The sequence below is a fragment of the Primulina tabacum genome, chromosome 7 (assembly GCF_025594145.1).
Source record: "Primulina tabacum isolate GXHZ01 chromosome 7, ASM2559414v2, whole genome shotgun sequence".
In the NCBI taxonomy this organism is placed as follows: Eukaryota; Viridiplantae; Streptophyta; class Magnoliopsida; order Lamiales; family Gesneriaceae; genus Primulina; species Primulina tabacum.
Window position 1 is genome coordinate 37,649,741 of NC_134556.1, and position 22,002 is coordinate 37,671,742.

At 35.6% G+C, this 22,002-nt stretch overlaps 2 protein-coding genes across 2 annotated transcripts; both read left to right on the forward strand.

Moving 5' to 3' along the window:
• LOC142551706 (oxysterol-binding protein-related protein 1C-like) lies at nt 1-5,660 on the forward strand. Its single transcript, XM_075661080.1, has 10 exons — nt 1-672; nt 1,261-1,617; nt 1,837-1,918; nt 2,274-2,713; nt 3,622-3,777; nt 3,984-4,151; nt 4,223-4,363; nt 4,625-4,855; nt 5,139-5,252; nt 5,327-5,660. Exons 1-10 carry the CDS (start codon nt 172-174, stop codon nt 5,483-5,485), a joined length of 2,349 nt encoding a protein of 782 aa, XP_075517195.1. The 5' UTR covers nt 1-171; the 3' UTR covers nt 5,486-5,660.
• Nucleotides 5,661-12,704: 7,044 nt separating this feature from the next.
• Nucleotides 12,705-16,801, forward strand: LOC142551707 (phosphatidylinositol 4-phosphate 5-kinase 1-like). The gene is made up of 8 exons (XM_075661081.1): nt 12,705-14,387; nt 14,489-14,653; nt 14,845-15,010; nt 15,100-15,210; nt 15,294-15,487; nt 15,568-15,698; nt 15,791-15,884; nt 16,189-16,801. Exons 1-8 carry the CDS (start codon nt 13,186-13,188, stop codon nt 16,496-16,498), a joined length of 2,373 nt encoding a protein of 790 aa, XP_075517196.1. The 5' UTR covers nt 12,705-13,185; the 3' UTR covers nt 16,499-16,801.
• Nucleotides 16,802-22,002: the final 5,201 nt, after the last annotated feature.

A 22,002-nucleotide genomic window follows, 5' to 3' on the forward strand; every position in this document is an offset into this window, starting at 1 on the left:
CACGTTTCTCCAACTGCTTCTCTCCCCCCGAGATATTCTCTGTGTTCATTCATACGAATTCCAGCGTTCCAACTTCGAATCTATGCACCCACAACTCGTTCACGTATATGTACACTGTTGACTCTGCCTACAGTTTTGGAAAAGATTTGATGCGTTTACAATAATCTTAAAATGCACCCATTTTGCTGCATATCGCCATTGTCGATAACCAACTCCTCCGACGTATCACCGGCACCATTTCCGCCGTCCGATCCGCAGACCATGAGTCAGGTTTCTGTTATGTCTGAGGCCGAGCAGGTTCCCAAGTTTGGTGCTGCTGCTTTGAATAACATCAACAATCACAATCACATTAAGAATCAACATAGCCGTGAAGTGAAGATGAATGATATAGTTGGGAATGGGATTTCAGGGATATTGTATAAATGGGTTAATTATGGGAAAGGGTGGAGGCCTCGATGGTTTGTTTTGCAAGATGGAGTGCTGAGTTACTATAAGATCCATGGGCCGGATAAAATTGTGCTTAATCCCGAGACCGAGAAAGGATCCAAAGTAATTGGGGAAGATTCATTGAGGAGAATTTCGCGCCAGGATAATCATCATTTTTACAATAAGAACGTGACCGGTAGTTCATCCACTAAAGGGCGAAAGCCTGTTGGTGAAGTTCATCTAAAGGTTTCATCTTTAATTAAACTGTGTTGGCACTAATGATTACTAACTAGATGTAACGTTTTTCATTGTCTAATATGATCATTTGAAAAGGGAAATTAGTCTGGTTAGACGGGGATTTATGGGAAGATAATGATTTGCTCCCTCTTTGTACCGAAGAATTCTTTGCATGTTGCTTTGTAAGCGATCTTTGGGTTCCATTCTTGAACTTTGGCTCCTTTTAATTTTATCTTTTTATGGTATAAAGTCGTTATGTATGCTTCTTAAGCTTTGAAGTTCATGTTTAATATCTTTTAAATGAACAGTTTTCTACTTTGAGTTAAAATCAGGACGAAATTGTTCTGTATTTTGTCTACGAACACCAATTCGAATTATTTCCCATTATTGTTCAAGTATTTTCTGAAAGTTTTCGGTATATCCTTTGACCTTTTTTTGTTTATGAAGAATATGGTTTGTGTAACCTGTGGTTGCTATGGCTTTTTTTTCTTTCTTTCTAGCTATATGCACTGGCGTGACTCAGATATGCAGGTCATGTTTTCTAATACATCTGAAAATTCTATGGTGTGGTGTTTACTATAGATTTTTTCTCTGTAGGTCTCCTCTGTCAGAGAGAGCCGATCCGATGACAAAAGATTCTCCATTTTCACTGGTACAAAGAGGCTTCATTTGAGGTCTGAGAGCAGAGAGGACCGAATTGTATGGATGGAGGCATTGAGGGCTGTGAAGGATATGTTTCCAAGGATGTCTAACGGTGAGTTAATGGCTCCTGTGGACAATGTAGATATCTCAACAGAAAAATTAAGGCAGAGATTATTGAAGGCAAATGTGAGTGAGACTGCTATTCAGGATAGCGAGCAGATAATAAAGAACGAATTTGCTGTGCTACAGAATCAATTGATGATATTGAAGCAGAAGCATTGGCTCCTCATGGACACACTGCGCCAGTTAGAGGTACATTTAAAGATCATAAGAAAACTCTTACAGTGACAACTTAGAAATCTTATAAATATATGTGTATATATGTAAGCTATTTAAATAAATATATATATAAGCTGAGAAATCACGATATCGTGAGTCCATAGTGATAGATGGGACAAGGACTATCTGTTCTTTTATTCTTAATGGTATACTCTATTTTCTTGTGTAAAATTGGGTTGCAATATTCTGTAGACAGAAAAGGTGGATCTGGAGAACACAGTTGTTGATGAGAGCCAAAGACGGATAAAGGAAGTCGGAGCATCCTCGAGATCAAGTATGCATTGCCAGAAAATTTTACTGTTTTTTGCTTGCATGAGCGAATAAATGAATCTATGGTGGCTTCCTCAATTTTTAAGTTAAGCAGAAATTTTTCACTAAGTTGATCTCGGTTATTTAGGTTTTCTAGTTGTCTGGTTGTTGTGTTTTTAAGACTAGTTAGTTATATGAACCAATGTGGTGGTGAAAGATAATATAATTTGCTGTCAATAAATATTTTCAATACTACCTCGTGAAGTTTTTCTGTTTTCTTGAACATTTGTTTCCATCATTTTGTCGAATGGATTAGATGCTTTTTGTATTTTAAGTGCATTGCAGCCGCATCTCATTATTGTCTTTGATTCTTCTATTAGAAAGCACAACTGAATCTGAGGATGAAAATGAAAACGTAGATGCTGCAGAGGATGATATGGATGATGAAGACGATACTTTCAACGACACTAGGGATTTTCTTTCATCTAGCTCTTTTAAAAGCAATGGTTCTGACTTTAGGTCAATTTCATCGGGTGAAGATGAACCTTCTGCTTCTGAAGCTTTGGACAATGTTTACCCTGTCATTCAATCATCCGGATCAAACTTTCGTCATGTCAAGCGGCGTAAGAAACTGCCAGACCCTGTCGAGAAAGAGAAAGGAGTGAGTTTATGGTCAATGATTAAAGATAACATCGGGAAGGATCTTACAAAAGTATGTCTGCCTGTCTACTTCAATGAGCCTCTGTCTTCTCTGCAGAAATGTTTTGAGGATTTGGAATATTCATTTCTTATTGATCGGGCTTATGAATGGGGAAAGAAGGTAAGTTCGTGTTCAAAACGGTAGTTGAGTTTCTCATTGTGCTTAGCTGATGAATATATGACCTGTTTCAAAATAAATAAGTGGCCACCTTAATACTTATTGGAAATTTTTTCTAATAGTTAAACCAGAAGGATCAGTTTTTCCATGTGGTACTCTACTGGATAATTTGATTTAGTTGGGTTTGGAAGCTTTGGGGGATTCAGGTTGAAGTCGATTTATAAATATAGTAGCCCAAAAAATAATAGTAAAAAAAGCATTTGTTTTTCTTGATGTATTATGGCTACTTCTACGTCCCTCGAGTTATAAACTTTTTACATCTATTTCTTGCTCAAATTTAAAAATGTTGGCATCTCGCTCCAAAAAAGACATTTTTGGTATTTAGACATCAAGCAGTTTCTTTGCTGATTGCTCTTACCGGTCCTCGACTAAGACGAAAGTAAAAGATGAAAAAGGAGTTCTTGGTTACATGTGCAGGTAAGAATCTGGATCTAGAATTGCAGGAACTTATTTATTTGAAAACAGAAGATAGGGATCAACTTCTGCCATAACATAATCCTTGTAGATTGTTCCTCATAACCTTTTTAGTCCTAGGTTTGAGTTGTTCCTCCAATTTCTGGAAAACCCATGTCTTATGTCAATGAGCCACAACTTGTGTAGTTGCTATATATTTTCATCAGAGTTCTTCACTATTGTTGGACAAATATTTTATTTTTATTAACACGTGAAAAAATATCTGATTGCCTTTCTCTAACACTACGACTCACTATTTTGTGAAATATCTGTGTTTCTAAGTGGCAAAGAAAGAGCAGAGCAATCACGAGAACTTTGATTTGATAATGCTCTAGAACACATGATTCTTATTATTGGTTACCGTCTTGGTGTTTGATTATTGAATTATAATATTATAGGGCAATGACCTTATGAGGATTCTCAATTTAGCTGCATTCGCTGTGTCTGGATATGCTTCTACAGAAGGAAGAAATTGCAAACCATTTAATCCATTATTAGGGGAGACTTATGAGGCTGACTATCCAGATAAAGGCCTCCGGTTTTTCTCGGAGAAGGTTCAAGTCCATTACCTCGAGCACCCTCAACATGTCTTATTTTTTAGTGATCGCGTCTGTGTCTTCATGTCCTACACTAGTTGCTTTGAGCGAACCAAGATTTTCAACCCATTTTTATCATACGAGGGCCCTGAAAAAGGATTATGCTTTCTCTGTATGCATTTGATAAAACAAAACAATAGCAACTCCTGATTCTTTTTGTTCAGGTGAGTCACCACCCCATGATTGTAGCATGTCATTGTGAGGGAACAGGCTGGAGGTTTTACGGTGATAGCAACTTGAAAAGTAAATTTTGGGGTCGCTCGATTCAGCTTGATCCAGTTGGTATTTTGACTATTGAATGCGATGACGGAGAAGTCTTTCGTTGGAGCAAGGTATTCTCTTATAATATTGGGGAGCTTTAATCTTGGTGGCTTTCATAAAAACACACACTTCGTTATGACAGGTGACGACATCCATATACAATCTTATTTTGGGGAAACTTTACTGTGATCACTACGGTACAATGCATATACGAGGAAACCGCAATTACTCTTGTAAACTGAAGTTCAAAGAGCAGTCTATAATAGATAGAAATCCTCATCAGGTACTTCCTGTCCTGTTATATCTATGAGGCCTCTCTGGTATGGATGAAATTTGTTGGTTTTTTTATGAATCGTGATATCTATGAGGCCTCTCTGGTATGGATGAAATTTGTTGGTTTTTTTTATGAATCGTGACTTAATGCTTATCTTTTAAGATTCAGATAGAGATCTAGGCTGATGGAAGAAAATGGTCATATTGGATCCTCAACAAGGTTGCAGTTTATCTTTGTTGGGCTTTACAATTGGAGAATTTGACTTTGCAGGTGCAGGGAATAGTCCAAGACAAGAGTGGAAAGATAGTAGCAACTTTGTTTGGAAAATGGGATGAGAGCATGTATTATGTCTATGGAGACTATTCCTCTAGAGGAAAAGGTCTCGAATCTATGTCAGAAGCTCACTTGCTTTGGAACCGTAGCAAACCTCCGAAATTTCCTACACGTTATAACTTGACACGCTTTGCCATCACACTGAATGAGGTTATGCCAGGGATGAAGGTGACTTTTATGGACTCGGTACTTTTGTGTTTGAACAAATGCACGTACATATCGAAAATTGTTTCCTCGAGCAAGTTTTAATGCGGATGTTCTCCCCTTTTACATAATATGTCCAAGTAGTTGTAAATATATTAATGTGATTACGAACTCTTCCTCGATATTTCAAGTTTGCCATTCATAGGGTGGAGTCACCTGTTACATGCCAAGATCTTGCCATTTTTCTGGTATGCTCTGGAATATTAAATTGAACAAACTACGTGAATGAACATATCTCCTTTGGCAGGAAAAGTTGCCCCCAACAGATTCAAGACTGAGGCCTGATCAAAGGTGCTTGGAAAATGGACAGTATAATATGGCAAATGCTGAAAAATTACGGCTAGAGCAGCGACAGCGACAGGTTACTACTACTTTCACTGCATATTCATTGTTTCTTTCATACTTATTCTAAATCTTCCGTTATATAAAAACCAGGCTCGGAAGATGCAAGAAAGCGGATGGAAGCCACGATGGTTTGTCAAAGACAAAGAAACCGGTGCATTCCGTTATCTTGGTGGTTACTGGGAAGCTAAGGAAGTTGGCAACTGGGAATCTTGCCCGGATATCTTTGGCCATATACCTAGCGAGGATTGATTAACAACAATATAGGAGTTTTATTTTAGTTTCGAAGTTCAATTCTCTTTCAGAGTACAATTGGAATTGAAGCTGCTGCAAATATGTAAACTAACATGAATGATTGGGTGTGTAGTAGTTTAGTGAGGTAGTGAAATTGATAAATATTTTTATAAATCCACTTTGATTATATGAAGAACCGATTATATGAATTATTTCGGGGACTAACTTATGGGATTTATTCTTCTTCTGAAATAAACTCAATTTTGATGTATATTTAATTTGATTTTGTATTCATAATTTTTTTATTGTAATTGTGTAATTTCAAGATTAAACAAGAAATTAAAATTCTACATCTCAATGTATTAACAAAATTATAAGTCTCGTAGGGTAAAATATACTATCTATTCTAATATGTTAGCTTTATAATTCATCTTTCCGGATTAATATTTAATAAAATATTTTTCGCTTTTTTTAATTCAGCCCCCCAACTACAAAATCCTGGTTTCGCCCTTGATCAGTCCTCCTAAACGACTGTGACGAGTAATCGAGGGAAGCTTAATGCAGTTTTAGATAAGAATTAAGGACCTGATCATTTGTAGTTTTAGTATTTCAAATTATGGTTGGAAAAGTGATAAAAATGTTTTCATATTTCTTATTTTTTAAAAAAAGACAAAATTTAAATCTCTGCAAATGACACTTTTCTGTAGCGACTCGCTGGGCAATACCGAGAATCATGAGCTTAATAGTTTTATGTTATTCATGGCTAGATTTTATTGATATAAAAAGACATGAATCTTTGCATGAATAATTAAAGTATACACAATATTCAGCTTTATATAGGAAAAAATATAAATATAGAGATTTATTCTTGATTGATTTGTACTTGACTTAGCCAGAAGTCTCTAATGCATGCCGTACCATGTTTCAAATTTTGCAAGTAACCATTGTTACAGAGTCAACAACTTACTCTGATAGCACAAAACTCAAAACATATGTAAAAAAAAAAAAAAAACAAATTAAATGATCTTTTACATCATATTTACATTAAAAATATATACTAAAAAATTTTATTCACCCTCGGAATTGAAGCTGACGCAACGAGAATTTTGATTCTGAGTCTGAAGCAGAATCTTATTTTTTTGAACTATTGTACAGTTTAATGTTTAAGCAGTGAGATTTGGTGATGTCTATTCCATGCAGCCCGATCGATTTCACGCCTTGGATTCTTGCCATTTCTTGTGCATTTGATGGACGTAAGAATGCTTCGGATTTGACACACACACACACATATATATATACCAGATGAAAAAAAAAAAAATCTGTTTATTCACACACAGAGTTGAATAATAAAGATCGTGAAATGACTATTCAGTCCAATCCCGATTACCTCAGCCATCAATCGTGCACGCTTTTTCACAGCGGGTAATAGAGTCAATTCTCAACAGCTCGCTCTTTTATGGTATGTATAAAGTTTTATTTTGTGATTAATACAACTATATATATATTACCGGATGGTTACTTCAAATATATTTTGAGAGGGATGATGATAGTGCATTAGTGCTAACTCGAACCAATCATGACGATAGAACTTGCGGCACAAACTCTTTGTGTGTACCTGGATAATTCTCGGGTTAATGCAGTATCCTGCAATCCACGCTAGTCAAGTAATTTGTATGAGCATGACAGGCTGCCAGATAAAGTAAAGATAGGACGATTCGAACTCATGACTTTTTATCAAATGTTCGGTTCACAAACTTGGACAATCTCAGAGACGGATCTTCATTAAGCCAGTCCTGGGCTCTAGCCCAATCTTTTTATATATATAAAAAATTACCTACGTAGGTTTTACGTACCTGACGCATTTCCTCAACAGCCAAAGCCCAGCACAGCCCAACTCCCATCTTTGTACGAGGATCAAAATAATTAATACTACTGCAAAATAATATTGCTCGCGTATAATTTAATGTATCCAATTATTTGATCTGCTACATAAGGAATGTGTATCCGATGTAGCAAACACATTCATTAAATCGAGGTACCATCTTTAATTAATTAATTATATAATTAATTAATCATTGTGTATATGTCGTCCTGTCCCTTCAAATATAAACGAGTAGAGCCATCGAGGGGCGAGCTCGCTCGCTCGATTGCATGGTGGGTCATTGATTATCGACTAGCTAGCTACCTCAATTTGTAACCACGAATTATTTCCTACACGCATCCGACGATGATCAATATTCTTAAATCGTATTGTTTTGTGTTTTTTTTTTTGTTGTTCGCACACCTCGTATATTGCAAATACAAAATGATCGAGCGTGACACACTTGATAGAGTATTTAAAAACTCATTTAATCAATACATCTCTCTCTAGTAGGAATCTCCATCTCTAATTTATTCATTGACTATTCAATGATTTGAGATTTTCATAACACCTTGTAAAGATGCTTCGTTTGAAATTGAAATCATTAAAATTTGCAAATCAAAAGGGTCGATTTGTTTACTTAATCATATTACAAACCTAAAATATGTGAAATATAAATATGGCGGTGTCTTGCCAAACCTAAAGGTGTCGCCACTAGGTTATCCGAAGAGGGGTCCCACTCAACCTCGTAAGTTCCAACGGTTAAAAGCAGCTGTTTGGCTCTATTTCAAACTTCTTCATTCCACTTTATAACTATCATAAAATTAAATAAATAAACCATTTAACCTTCAAATTTTTAAGTGAAAAAAAAAAAATTTAATTACATTATTTAATATAACAAATTGACCTATTAGTATGAGAGTTATTTTTGAAAAATAATTAATCACCAAATAATTTTTATCTAAATTAAACGTTCTTGTTTTTAAAATATTAGATTTGATAGATAGATTATATTAAAATTATGCAGGAGTTATAAATATTACTACAAACAAAGTATCACATTTAATGTTTTAAATCTCAAAAATTCAATTACTAAAAAAATTATAAGTTCAGATTTCACTTTTCTAATGCATCTCATTATTTGTTTTATTACAAAAACGAAATTTTCTTACAGTTTTCGTCATCCAATTAATTTATCTATATACCAATATAGAAGATTTTAAATTATACTGGAAAAATAAACCAACTGGTATTAATTAAATAACATAAAACTTTCAAAACAAAATGCAATGTGACCCCCCAAGGAAAATAAATTTGAGAAATCACAGACTAAAATAAAAACAAACCAATTTAAAGAACCAAAATCCTAATTTTCCTCCAGAATGATGCTATTTTTCCTGGGGTACACAACTTGTTCAACACCAGTCAATTCCGGTTTGACATATATGATCTAAAAAATCAAATCATATAAACTTCAATTATAATATTTTCAGCTGAACTAAAAAAATCATTTTCTATTTTTTTTTATTATTATTTGAACGTGGTTTTGTTCAGTTTAAACAAAAGATTCAGCACCCTAGGCTAAAATTTTTTGTCCTCAACCGTCTGCCAAGACCTATATGTCCAGGAGGTCTTGGATTCTAATCTTGAGAAGTTAAAAGCTCCAGTGCCTGGGCTGGAGAAGTTCTATGAGTAATGATCGCGGGTGAGTGGTGTCGGGTCATTACAATAAAATCTTTTATTGTAATGACCCGACACCACTCACCCTCGATCATTACTCATAAGCATGCAAATAATCACAATATAGCGCCCTCATAGACTTGTCATTCTTAAATTAAACACATCACAACAATGAAATAAAAAAAGACAATCGACGACAACAACAACATCAACATGATGATTATATGAATGTTTGTTAATCTATCACACGGAGTTAAACAAAAAAAAAATGAAATGGAGCAACGAAGATTTACGCTGATTTTATGAATAAATCTTCGTTTTTTACCTAGTGTGTATCGAATATAACAAGAGCATGTTTTGCATGTCATAAAAACAATTAAGAATGTTTTATTTTAGAAAAACGGTGATATGGTCCTTATACACAAAAGGTTAACATAACTAAATTAGCAGACTGAAATGCTCCTTGGGGACGTTTAATTTACGCAATTGTGGCTCTTAAATAGAAATAATGAATAGTACAGGGGGTACCCCGATTTAATTGGAATTTATTATCTTCCACACTTAGAAATAGACAATTCAGTACAACCTCTAATGGTAATGCTTCCTACGTTATTAAATCCCGGAAAATTTTCCTCCACCAATTTTCATAATAATATATGATTTTCTCGACATGAATTTAGACCTATGCAATTCATTTTCAGTAAACAGAAATATAGGATTTTAAAATTGAGACGATATTTTGAGTTCGAGATTTATTTTAAAAAAGATATTATAAACAAATATGATCCTACAAATACATGCATGCATATGTCGAATCGGTCCACGTAACTTGTAAACTATATGTACACTGGACTCATCATCTCAAGTGAAAGTCGCTCGCATGGGTAGGGGCCCTGTATTTATTGATTGGCGAGATTGAGATTTAATTTAGGAAAAATAAATCATATAAAACAAGATGTGATAACCTCTGTTCACCCTTTTTTATGAAATATTCTTGGTTTGCACTATTTTGGCTCATTATTGAAGATTAGTTCAGGAGCTGTTCCTTTTATTATTGAGGAACCAGTAGGGTTTTCTTGCACACTTGGTTAGTTAATCGAAATATGTTTGATACAAAGGCTTTGATTTAAAGGTAATTACGGAAAATTTTGAACCCAATTTTAGACGTGTAAGTTGAAATTCAAAAGAATTTTAATTATCTGGTTTTTAGATAAATGAAGGTAGGGGCAAAAAATATATATGAAAATTTTTATAGAAGCAATTACAAATTTTAAGAAGAGAAAAGTGAAGTGAAATACCGCCTACCTTGTCCCTTTAGCCCCGTCTCTGGTAATGTGTTTGGAAAGGCTTCTACATTTTATGCTGTATTTGTTTCCAATACGATAAATTCTTGATAAAGACATTTATGTGCTGATTAGAGGTGGAAATTGATTTATTTCATCCTACCCATGTGGGCATTGTCCCCGATATGATGGATGGTCAAGATTTGTCCATATATATGTAGGACCCACTTTTTTTTTTTTGAAATTGTATGTGTGACAAGATCTTACCCGTTGAAATGAAATGAGGGTAGTGCCCACATAACTAGGATCTCATTAACCGAAAGTGACCATTTCCGACAATTTCTCGGACACGATCGTCCGACCTCCAATTATGGGTGGGCAATCCGCTATAAAATCGGGTCACCCAGCTGGCCCACGTTTGATGATCATATGAATTTTTAAATCCTAATTTTATTTATATTTTACGTCATTTCTCATTTTAAAAGTTTGTTAAGTTTCTTGTTTTATTTAGAAAATTTTAAAATCATCCTTCAGTCTCTTTTTTAGTACATGGTGTTGTTATATATATCGATTATGCCCAAAGTCATAAGGTTATACATATAGATATATAAATATATATATCGTTATTCTTTCGTAAATAAATTAAATATTTTACTTCTTTGACCGGAATGAAATCGGGTTGTATCCACTAGGTTTGCAGACTGCTTCTCACAATTTAACCACACAGTCGCATCAGATGGTTCATGATGTAGATCCTTTCACCAGCATTTAGCACAACTCTGTATCGTTTCCTACATCATAGTGCATAGTAAAAATATTTTTTTTTTGAAAATAAAACATGAGAATGACAGTAAGCCTTGGTTCTTTTATTCAAATATACAATTTATTATTACATAATAACCTTTTATATATGAGAATAAACTTATTTAGCTACTTATCATCACTGGAATTATAACACACATAAACTGAAAATATTACAAATTTTATTTTGAAAGAAAAATGAAGTAATTGAAATATGTCTTCGTCTCTCTTCTTATACATATGTAAAGTCTTGATAGTTGAAATTCGAACATATTAATTGTTTTGCCGGTTATGGCCTACAAAATCTTTCAGTTGCAGTACCACTAGTTAATGGTTTGTCATGTTGTGGTGGTTGAGTAGTTCATCCTCAACTAATAGAGTGGTTGGATCACATGTATTCATTATATTTGTCATATAATATTTTGTTTTTGTATGTTTCCCGAGGAAAATGTGACTTGTGGAGACCTTTCACAATTTAGACTTGCCTATGCATTCATTTTTCGGTCATATCTAAGTCGAAAATCTTTCTCGAATTGTGGCTTTTTATGGTTTGGTATCTGGGCAGATTAACTATTTTTCAATTAATTAATAAAGTTTGAGATAATATCACGATTATATATTAATTTAATTCCCAATAAAATTAAAATTATTTGAAAAATTAGTCATTTTATATGGCTTCATCTTTTTTTAGCAATTAATTTTTTCTTATCTAACAAAACAATACTCACTTCGTGCCCTTTTGGTGTTTTTTATTCACGAAAATATAACTCGCTTTTGTAAAATAATAAATTTGATGTAATTATTGTGTTTTGATTAATATTTCTTTTTAAAATTTTTACCTTTTTCTATTAAAAAATAAATTATACAAGCACACAATAAATACATCAAAATATCGGTATATCCCATGTAAAACTTTATTTAGTTTTCCGCTGCTTCACAATTTCAATTCGGTCTTATTTTATTGAGCTCACTATCCTTTATTTGGACAATGATGCATGAATTTCATCGATCAATTAAGTAAAAAAAAAAATAAAAAACTCGCAATTAACGAATAATACTTTAAAATGAGAATACAAAATATTATTTTTAGTAAACATACACAATATAATTTGATATAATCTTTGCCAAATTATCTAATAATCTTGACGAAAACGGGATTTATAGTTGCTTGTACTCAATTTTAAGCTAAAATTATGGAGAGAGTGGTTTATTCGCCAAACTAATAACCTTGGATTATTACAGGCTATTTTGCCTTAATTAGCGTCACATTATTATCTACCAAAATTAAAAGAAAAAAGCGCGTTTCCACCCCGAGCAATTTAAGAATCGTCAACCGTGGTTAGTTCACCTCCGCAGCGGGACCACAGTGTAAAAGAGACAGGAATGGCACTTTTGAAATTAAATCACGAAACAGGTGGCATTTCGGTGCAAGGGAAATGACTGATGCTACCCCTTTTCACCTCGTAGGCGACACCGTCACCTCACGATGAAAGAGAAGAAGATATTCCCCGTCGGATACCTAACTGTACGTAGCTCGTTCGTAGGGTATATTCGTCATTTCGTGTACTCATGTACGTATACGCTGTATGCATAGGCTAGGCTGTACGTATTATATCTACGTTGTCCTATGGAAAGCTCAAACAGTGCAAAAGAGCAATGCCGGCTCATTACTCGCGTACGCTTTTTCTTCCTCCCCCTTCTTCTCTCTCCCTCACGCATTTCACGCATTGTTCATTCGTTCGCATTCCATTTTCGCTCTTCTTTTTTCTCCTCGGACTTTTCAGTTTCTTATTTATTTATTACTTGATCTTTTTTCCTTTCTACAAGCCTTCCTGCAACTCTCCTGTATGCTGAGATCCTTGGTTATTCTTGCCTCGCAAATTTGCTGTGTTAACCACTCTCCTCGCTTTCTTCGTTTTTTGTTTGACGTGGTTAGACGGAGGAGGAATTACGTCGGATAAATGCTGCCGGAGTTGGATTTTCCGGCTGTTCATTGAGTTTTCTAGTCAGAGTTAAATGCGAAAACAACAACGAGCTTTAGGCCTTTTTCTTGCCTATAAACGTTCAATACTTCTCACTTTATTTCTAGCAAAATGCCTGAGCCACTTTTGTGCTTGAAGCCAATAGAAAATGACAGAAATAAATTGAATGAGGAAAATTTAGATAGAGAGGAGAGATTAATTGATAACACTACCACAACTACTACGCCGAGATCAGTTATCATAATCCCGCGAAGCAAATCTCAAGTCACCAGCCGTAGAGTGACACCCACTTCGATTTCCGATAGCGAAGCAGCTGATATCCTGGAGAAGCACCTTCCAAACGGGGATCTGTATATAGGAACGTTCTCAAGCAACACGCCACACGGATCGGGGAAATACTTGTGGAAAGACGGGTGTATGTATGAAGGAGAGTGGAAGAAGGGGAAAGCGAGTGGAAACGGGAAGTTCTCCTGGCCTTCGGGTGCTACGTTTGAAGGTGAATTCAAGTCGGGTCGTATGGAGGGTATTGGAACTTTTATCGGGTCAGATGGGGATATGTACAAAGGTCTGTGGTCTGCAGATCGTAAACATGGCTACGGGGTGAAACATTACAGTAATGGCGATTATTACGAAGGTGAGTGGAAGAAGAATCTGCAAGACGGGCAAGGGAGGTACGTTTGGAGAAATGGGAATGAGTATATTGGGGAGTGGAAGAATGGAATGATCCATGGAAGAGGCGTTTTAGTATGGAGCAATGGGAATAGGTACGATGGCAATTGGGAGAATGGGATTCCGAAAGGACATGGGGTTTTCACTTGGCCAGATGGAAGTTGTTACATCGGATTCTGGTCTGACGATTCGTGTAAGAACAGTAACAAATCCCAAATTTTGAACGGTACCTTCTACCCCTCTCACAATGCCAAGAAGCAGAATGAAGAAGATTTCAGGGGATATTTTTGTAACAAGCTGTCGGCGCCGCTGCTGGTGGTTGAGGGGGAGAATGTGAATAATGTGGTTGGGGGTGTTGCTGGAAGGAAGCGGTCGTCCGTGGACGCTTGTGCGACGGCAGAGCGGGCTTTTCCCAGAATTTGCATCTGGGAATCCGATGGCGAAGCTGGGGATATAACATGTGATATTATCGATAATGTGGAGGCTTCGATGTTGTATAAAGATGGGTTTGCATTTGATCGAGATATAATCAAGCAGTTTCGGAGAAGTCCCTGTTGTTTTGGAGAAGTGAAGAAGCCAGGGCAGACTATATCCAAAGGGCACAAGAATTACGATCTGATGCTCAATCTTCAGTTGGGCATAAGGTATACAGAAAGCTGTAGCAAAACTTGGAATGAATTGGGTATTTGTTTCTTTATAGCATTCTTTAAGAATATATGTTGAATTTTTTAAATGTCTGCTTCAGGTATTCTGTGGGAAAGCATGCTCAGATCGTGCGCAAGCTTAAACAGAGTGATTTTGATCCTAAGGAAAAGTTTGCGACTCGGTTTCCTCCCGAAGGATCGAAAATCACTCCTCCTCACCAGTCTGTGGAGTTCCGGTGGAAGGACTATTGTCCGGTCGTGTTTAGGTAATGGGTCTTCTTCTATTTGTTGGGAAGATTTTTACCAAGAATGCAATTCTTGATACATAGAAATAGATGTTTATTATTGTCTGTATGACTAAAATAATTTATCTGATTAAAGTATCTTTTGGAATATTGAGCTACGTTTACTGCTGTATTTGCATCCTAAAATGGTGTGTTCTATTTTGGATTATCAGACATTTGAGGGAGCTATTTCAAGTAGATCCTGCGGATTACATGTTAGCCATTTGTGGGAATGATGCTCTGAGGGAGCTTTCATCTCCGGGAAAGAGTGGAAGTTTCTTCTACCTGACACAAGATGATAGATTTATTATCAAAACAGTGAAAAAATCTGAAGCCAAGGTTAGTTTCCCATCTTTCTGAGTTGTCAAAAGATTAAAAGAACCGAATCTAATAGTGGTTTTCGTTTTCGTTTTCCTTTTTCTCTTCAGGTTCTTGTTAAGATGCTTCCTAGTTATTATCAGCACGTCTGTCGCTACGAAAATTCGTTAGTCACAAAGTTTTACGGCGTCCACTGTGTCAAGCCCGTGGGCGGCGTCAAGGTGTGTACTTGTTCATCAACTCATTCTCTGGTTATTTACGACGTTCTTAACTATTAAGTAATCCACGTTAATTTGCAAACCAGACTCGGTTTATTGTGATGGGAAATTTGTTCTGCTCGGAGTATCGAATCCATAGAAGGTTTGACTTGAAAGGATCATCCCATGGCCGCACCACTGATAAACGTCAGGAAGAGATTGACGAAACCACAACTCTTAAAGACCTAGATCTCAACTTTGTGTTCCGGCTACAAACCAATTGGTATCAAGAAGTAATCAAGTGAGTATATTTTGCATCCCTTGTTTGCCTCTCTTTCCCAACATTGGAATTCGCCTAAATTTGGTAGTTTTATTTGCCAGACAAATTGATCGGGACTGCCAATTCTTAGAGGCAGAGGGAATCATGGACTATAGCCTCTTGGTTGGTCTTCATTTTCGGGACCATAGTACCGGGGACAAAATGGGATTGTCTCCTTTTCTACTACGCACTGGTATGTATTGACGGACACTTGCACTTGTGCCAGTTGAAAAATTCATTTGTGGCATTAGAAGATTTTGCTGACATAAAGTTTTATATCCTCAGGTAAGAACGACTCCTTCCAAAATGAAAAGTTCATGCGGAGCTGTCGTTTTCTCGAAGCCGAGCTACAAGACATGGATCGGATTTTAGCTGGCAGGTACGTAGTTCAGGCCATGTTATATTCAAACTTTGGCCAGTCTGGTTTTAGAATCATGAATCATTGCAAGTCCAGCCGAAATTGTTTTTCTTGTAATAAACAAATTCACAACTGCATTTCTGTATCTTTTATTTGGCTTGGTCCTAGATCAATAATTGTTCTTCAATTAAAATTTAAAGATGGTAGTTATAATAATTATAAGGTCTTTCTACAGGGTGGCAATATTATTTCACGCTTATCTGGCTCAAGGGCTAGTTGCATGACAAATTTCTGAGACGGTTATTGCATTTTGTTGTTTCATCAGGAAACCATTGATCAAGCTTGGAGCCAACATGCCAGCACGAGCACAGCGTGTGGCTCGTAACAGTGACTTCAATCAGTATTCTCTCGGTGGATTTAGCAGTTTGACACCTTCCCGCAGCGTGGAAACCTACGAAGTGGTCCTCTACTTTGGAATAATCGACATCTTACAAGACTACGATATTAGCAAGAAGCTTGAGCATGTGTACAAATCATTTCAGGTTGATTCTACCTTAATTTCGGCGGTCGACCCTAAACTATATTCCAAAAGATTCCGAGATTTTATTGGAAGAATATTCATCGAGGAAAGGTGACAAACATCCTTAGATAAATCAACGGGGTATCCCTAGATTCGCCATTGAATCTTGAATCTTGGAGTCCGTCAATGGGAGCTGGCCTCGCCCCTGGCTGAATTTTGTGGATCCAAATTATTGGTTTTTTGTCTTGTTTTGAAAGATGTGGGCAGGTCCCAAGAAAAAAGAAAAGAGATTTCAGAATATGGGATTGGGGATTTGAATACGAAATGTACAGTTTACATGTATAAAAAAAAGAGATTATGAAAATTTTTGAGTGGGATTTCCAAGTTGTTGACATGAAAATCACCACACCCCACAAATGTTTCTTTAATCTTAAGTGCATAATCCAATCCTCTCTCTCTCTCTCTCAATATATATATAGTGAGAGTACAACTTACTTTGCTTTAATTCAGCAGTGAAAGGGAGGGAGAGGGGGGGGCCATATGGGGTTATTAGTAGTTAGCTGGCTTAGTAGGAACTCTGCTTATTCAAAATAAATGCATAAAAAGCAGAGAAAGGCAATGGTAAAGATGCGCTCTTTTGTTTGCTAACCATCTTCTTTTAACTGTACTTGCTTACATAACATACAAGCTGTTATTCAAAATCAAAATTGACCAATTCAAAAAAACCAAGAACACAGCTTCCACGTGGCAGCAGGTTCAGGATTCAAGATGTATTAAGTTTGGAGACGGGAAATGCGGCACTTGGGATTTTTATTATTTCTTGTAAGAATTTTTTTACTGTTGGGGTCAAAGTATATTAGGATTGGTTGGGGGGTCCCCGATTGAAACTGTTTCATACACTGTGTCTGCTCTTTTTTGACCTTCTTGTGTTTGAAAGGCTATCTACTGTTGTCTATAAGCTGAGATATCCTAAGCATGGGTCTGTCTCACTCTGCAATCCCCTACTACTTTTCTTTTCTTTTCTTTTTTTGCCCTTTCCTTTGGACCAAATTCAAAGGAGAATTCGATTTGCATTGCTACTACATATTGTTTTTTGTTTCAATTTAAAATTTTATTTTATTTTTGTTGACGATCACCATGTCGTATCATAGACATCTCTATGGCCAAATCAAATATATTATTATTTGTGTTTTTTTTAAAACAAAAAATGGATCTGTTTAATAAATCATCGTGTCAATAATTATTAAATATTTTCCATTTCCCTTGCATAAATAATTACTACTTTGTAACACATATTGTCAACTGTCCATTGAATCTAATTTTTGGGAAGAGATTATTGGGGTTTGATAGACTTGTGTTTCATACACGGACGGCGGACACCTAATTACGTGCATTTCCTCTTCTTTTTCGAGGCTAATCCTATATATTTATTTTCTTATATGCAATGTCAACCATGGCTAAAATCATTCTATATAATATAATTAAAAATGGTCAAATATTATACTTTATTCAACAATTTAGCCAAATATATTTATTAAATGTTGTCCTACAAGGCTATAACGTGCCACACACTTTCTAGTTTAACTCAACGACCTTTTGATATAAGTTTATACAAATATCATTATTCTTAAAATTTACCCATTTCTACGTACATAGTATGTATTCCTTTACAATGTATCTGGCAAATAAATTATTTATTTTCTTGTTTCTCTACCAAGACACAACGCAGAAACCTAATGCTAATTTAAAAATGCAAGCTAAGTTTCCTACATATCTTAAACATTGTCATAATTATTAAAAAAACGATGTACGGAATTAATATATATATGGATATTGTTTTCAATTTTATTTTATATGTGATTAGAATTATAAATTTTTATATATATATATATATATATATGGAATAGTAGCAACACAAGAAAAAATGTCTTGCATGGAATTGGACCACTGACTTTGCACCAATTTGGGACGTACCTTTTTTTAACTTTTGTATTTAATCAATTTTTTACAGACGACCAGCCGTCTATTGCAGCTGACATTTATTTATCATATATAAATATGTGTGTGTAAGTAATATACAACGATGACAAATTTTTTATTTATTAATGAATTGGGAAATTAATTATATTGTGAAATATTACTTAATTGGTATTATGCATTGGTTCTGTAAACTTCGCCTTGGTCGTATTATTTTGGCCATTTGGGTTCTTTCTTGTACTTCTATTCTTGTTCGGTACGCTTCGACTTTATTACATTGGATATATTTTTTTTTTTTTCGAAAATTAAAATAAATCAGCTTATCGAAAGTTTTTAGACATGGTTTATCGAAAATTAGACCGCTTGTAAAAACAAACAAATTTATATACATGAGACGAGAACGTATAATAATACAATTTTTATATATAGAATTTTCTGGGTGCCAAATCATTTAATCTATTACACGCATATCCAGCCGTTGTCATAAAACACACTCGCTTTCTGGGTATGGGTATCATTAAAACTCAGAAATGGACCTATGAAATATTTGTACGGGAAATAGTCCATCCACGTTTCTTCATATGGCGTGTTTATCCCTTCCACGATGTTTATTCTACTTCCCCCTTTTTTTGGAAACACGAGTATATGCAAGAATATTAATTAATTAATTAATTACCCATCTTTTTCGGTAGAGTGAGTAGGGCTACATAATTAAATGGTGAGCGGCCATATGTTGGGTGAACTCTCAAGAAATTCCAACATTGGACTTGTCCAAAGGCAGACAACCCCGCCCGCAACACTTGAAATATTTATTACATAATGTTATAATTCCTACAACAAGTGATCAAGTGCATGGAATTGCTTTTCCTATTCTTTTTCATATTAAATAAAATCTTCCATATTATATGTCATACAACGAATTTTTGTCTCAATCGTGTGCTGCGCTAATTGTCTGATATACGTAAGCCGAATTTCAATTTCCAAGAAATTGGAAACATTGAAAAAAAGAAATACACCTTTGTTCACCGATTTCACTGCAAAATAACTTCCACAGTACGAATCCAACTTTTATGTAACGTGTAATAGAATTTTGTGGGCTATAAAATCCAATTATTATTCGTAATTGCATGCACGATATATAATTGGTTTTGGACCACTTCCATCCTTATTTTGGATGCCCCCATTTCGAAGATTGGAAGACATTAACTTTGCAATAAGATTTATGGGGTACAATGTCTCACAGTTGATGTTCGAAGAGGGATGGTTTTGACCTTTGATAGAGACAATGTCACATTTCGATGTGTTCAATTATCGTTCACAATTTTAGTTTTTATTATTTCATGTATTTATTTGATTGAATATGAGAAATTATATATGACTCACAAATAAATATCGTGATGAAACTCGAATGTCGAAAGAGATGCAACTGTCTAAAAAAAACAGTGTTGGGATACATGAGTGAATTATGGGTTCATATATAAAATACGCCGAAATTCGGAAGTTAGAAGAGACGTATTTTTCAAACATAAGAGAGAACAAAAATTAGTGTTTAATATAGAAGAGGAGTCATGTGTAGATTGTTTCTTCTTTCAGTATTAGATTTATAGGGTATTTGGCAGAGCTTATAAGTTACAAAACACAGCTTATAATTTGTTTTAGAGTAGGTCTCTGGTGAGACGGTCTCACGAATCTTTAAATGTGAGACGGGTTAACTCTACCGATATTCACAATAAAAAGTAATACTCTTAGCATAAAATGTAATATTTTTCATGGATGACCCAAATAAGAGATCCGTATAACAAAATACGACCCGTGAGACCGTCTCACACAAGTTTTTGTCTTTGTTTTAAAACTTATTATAAAATTTCACAATTTGTTTGGTAAAAAAAAGTGCAAACAAATTATATGCTGTCGATGAAATTTGGAGAAATGAATTATTGAAAAATCCATTGCATCAAAATTCTTCTTGCAATAGTCTTCCAAATTGAAGCAAAATATGTCAACGCTGACGTAAGTGTTTTGATTTGGATTGGCAGCAGACTTTTTTCGCTATCACCTTATATTAGGAGAATTTTATGTTACCGACTGTGCTATTATTGTTGCGTTGTCTCGTCAAAAGAAACGAGACGAAATTGGCTGCAAAATCTGCCATTTCATCGGGCTATATAAAAGCCCAGTGGGTTTTGAATTGGTCCTGACATCAGTAACTAGTGGCCACATTCTGCACTCTCTCATCCTTCCTCGTTGTCTCAGATCGAATGTGTTTTTTCTTTGTGGATGGTGAGCATAACTCTTGGTGACATTTGATATTAATATAATATCTTGTTTTTTAAAAAACACAATCTGGTTGATATTTGAACAAGGAAACGTTTAACGAATCAACAATTAAATTAGAGTAGGTTTTTTTGTGAGAAAGTCTCACGAATCTTTATCTGTGAGACATGTCAACCCTACCGATATTCACAATAAAAAGTAATACTCTTAGTATAAAAAATAATATTTTTTCATAAATGATCTAAATAAGATATCCGTCTCACAAAATACGACACCGTCTAACAAAAATTTCTGCTAGGAACACTTTGTCTTGAAAAAGAGAACCATGGGCACTGTATGAAAAGATATGCGTCACATAAAAGTATGACAACTTGCGTTACGCCCACACTATTTGTTGCTATTTTTGCTCAAAAATACGATTCTTAACATTTTATAAATTTTATAAAAAAACCAAAAATACCCGTCATTTCATGCTGAAAAATATCAACTTATATCAAATCAAAAGATTACATATACTTAAGGTTCATGATGTTGGTACATCCCGACTCAAATTGCATCCGAGTTGTCATTTTTGATTATGTTGGGATATATTTTTTAAATTTGTGGTTTTTCAAATAAAATAATTATATGTGATATCTCCGGATGGAGGATGGGCTCGGCCCGCTCTCGATAACCCATCTCGTTGGAAGCCCAGCATTCAGAGGAGCACGGGAGGTCATCCGGGAGGTCATCCCAGCTGACCTCCCATATCAGCAGTTACGACGATCGGGGAGGTCAGTCCGAGCTCCCATGCCGACCTCCAAAGCCGAGCCGACCTCCAAGACGGTGATGTCGGGACGATTGGAGACTCCTCGGCCGAGCTCCCATAAGGTCCTGACTTTAGGCGGGCTCATACCTACGAGAGCTCTTACTCAGACATTAAGCGTGTAGCCCGCATGGATCAAAGCCCAGAAAGGTAAAGCCCATTAAAGATCTAATCAAATCTGGCACGATATCTAAACCAAATCTGGGCAAGATCTAATCAAATTTTCCGAAGATTCTGAGGATCTAAATCTGCCAAACCAGGACTCTATTGTTCTCCTATAAATATAAGGTTCCGTTCATTGTTTTATTAATTCATATATTCACATTCTCTCAGCACACACATTACTTTCTCAAATTTTCTATTCTCTGACTTGAGCGTCGGAGGGGCTACGCCGGAACAACCTTCCGTCCCCCTTCTAACGTTCTTGCCTGTGTTATTAGGTTTCTCAAGTTCAATCCGAGCTCTCCGAGTGACGTGCCGACCTCCCAACCAGCTTTCCAAGGTCTGATCCGAGCTCTCCTAGCGAAGGTCTGACCTCCCAGTTAGCTTCACTAATTTCAACA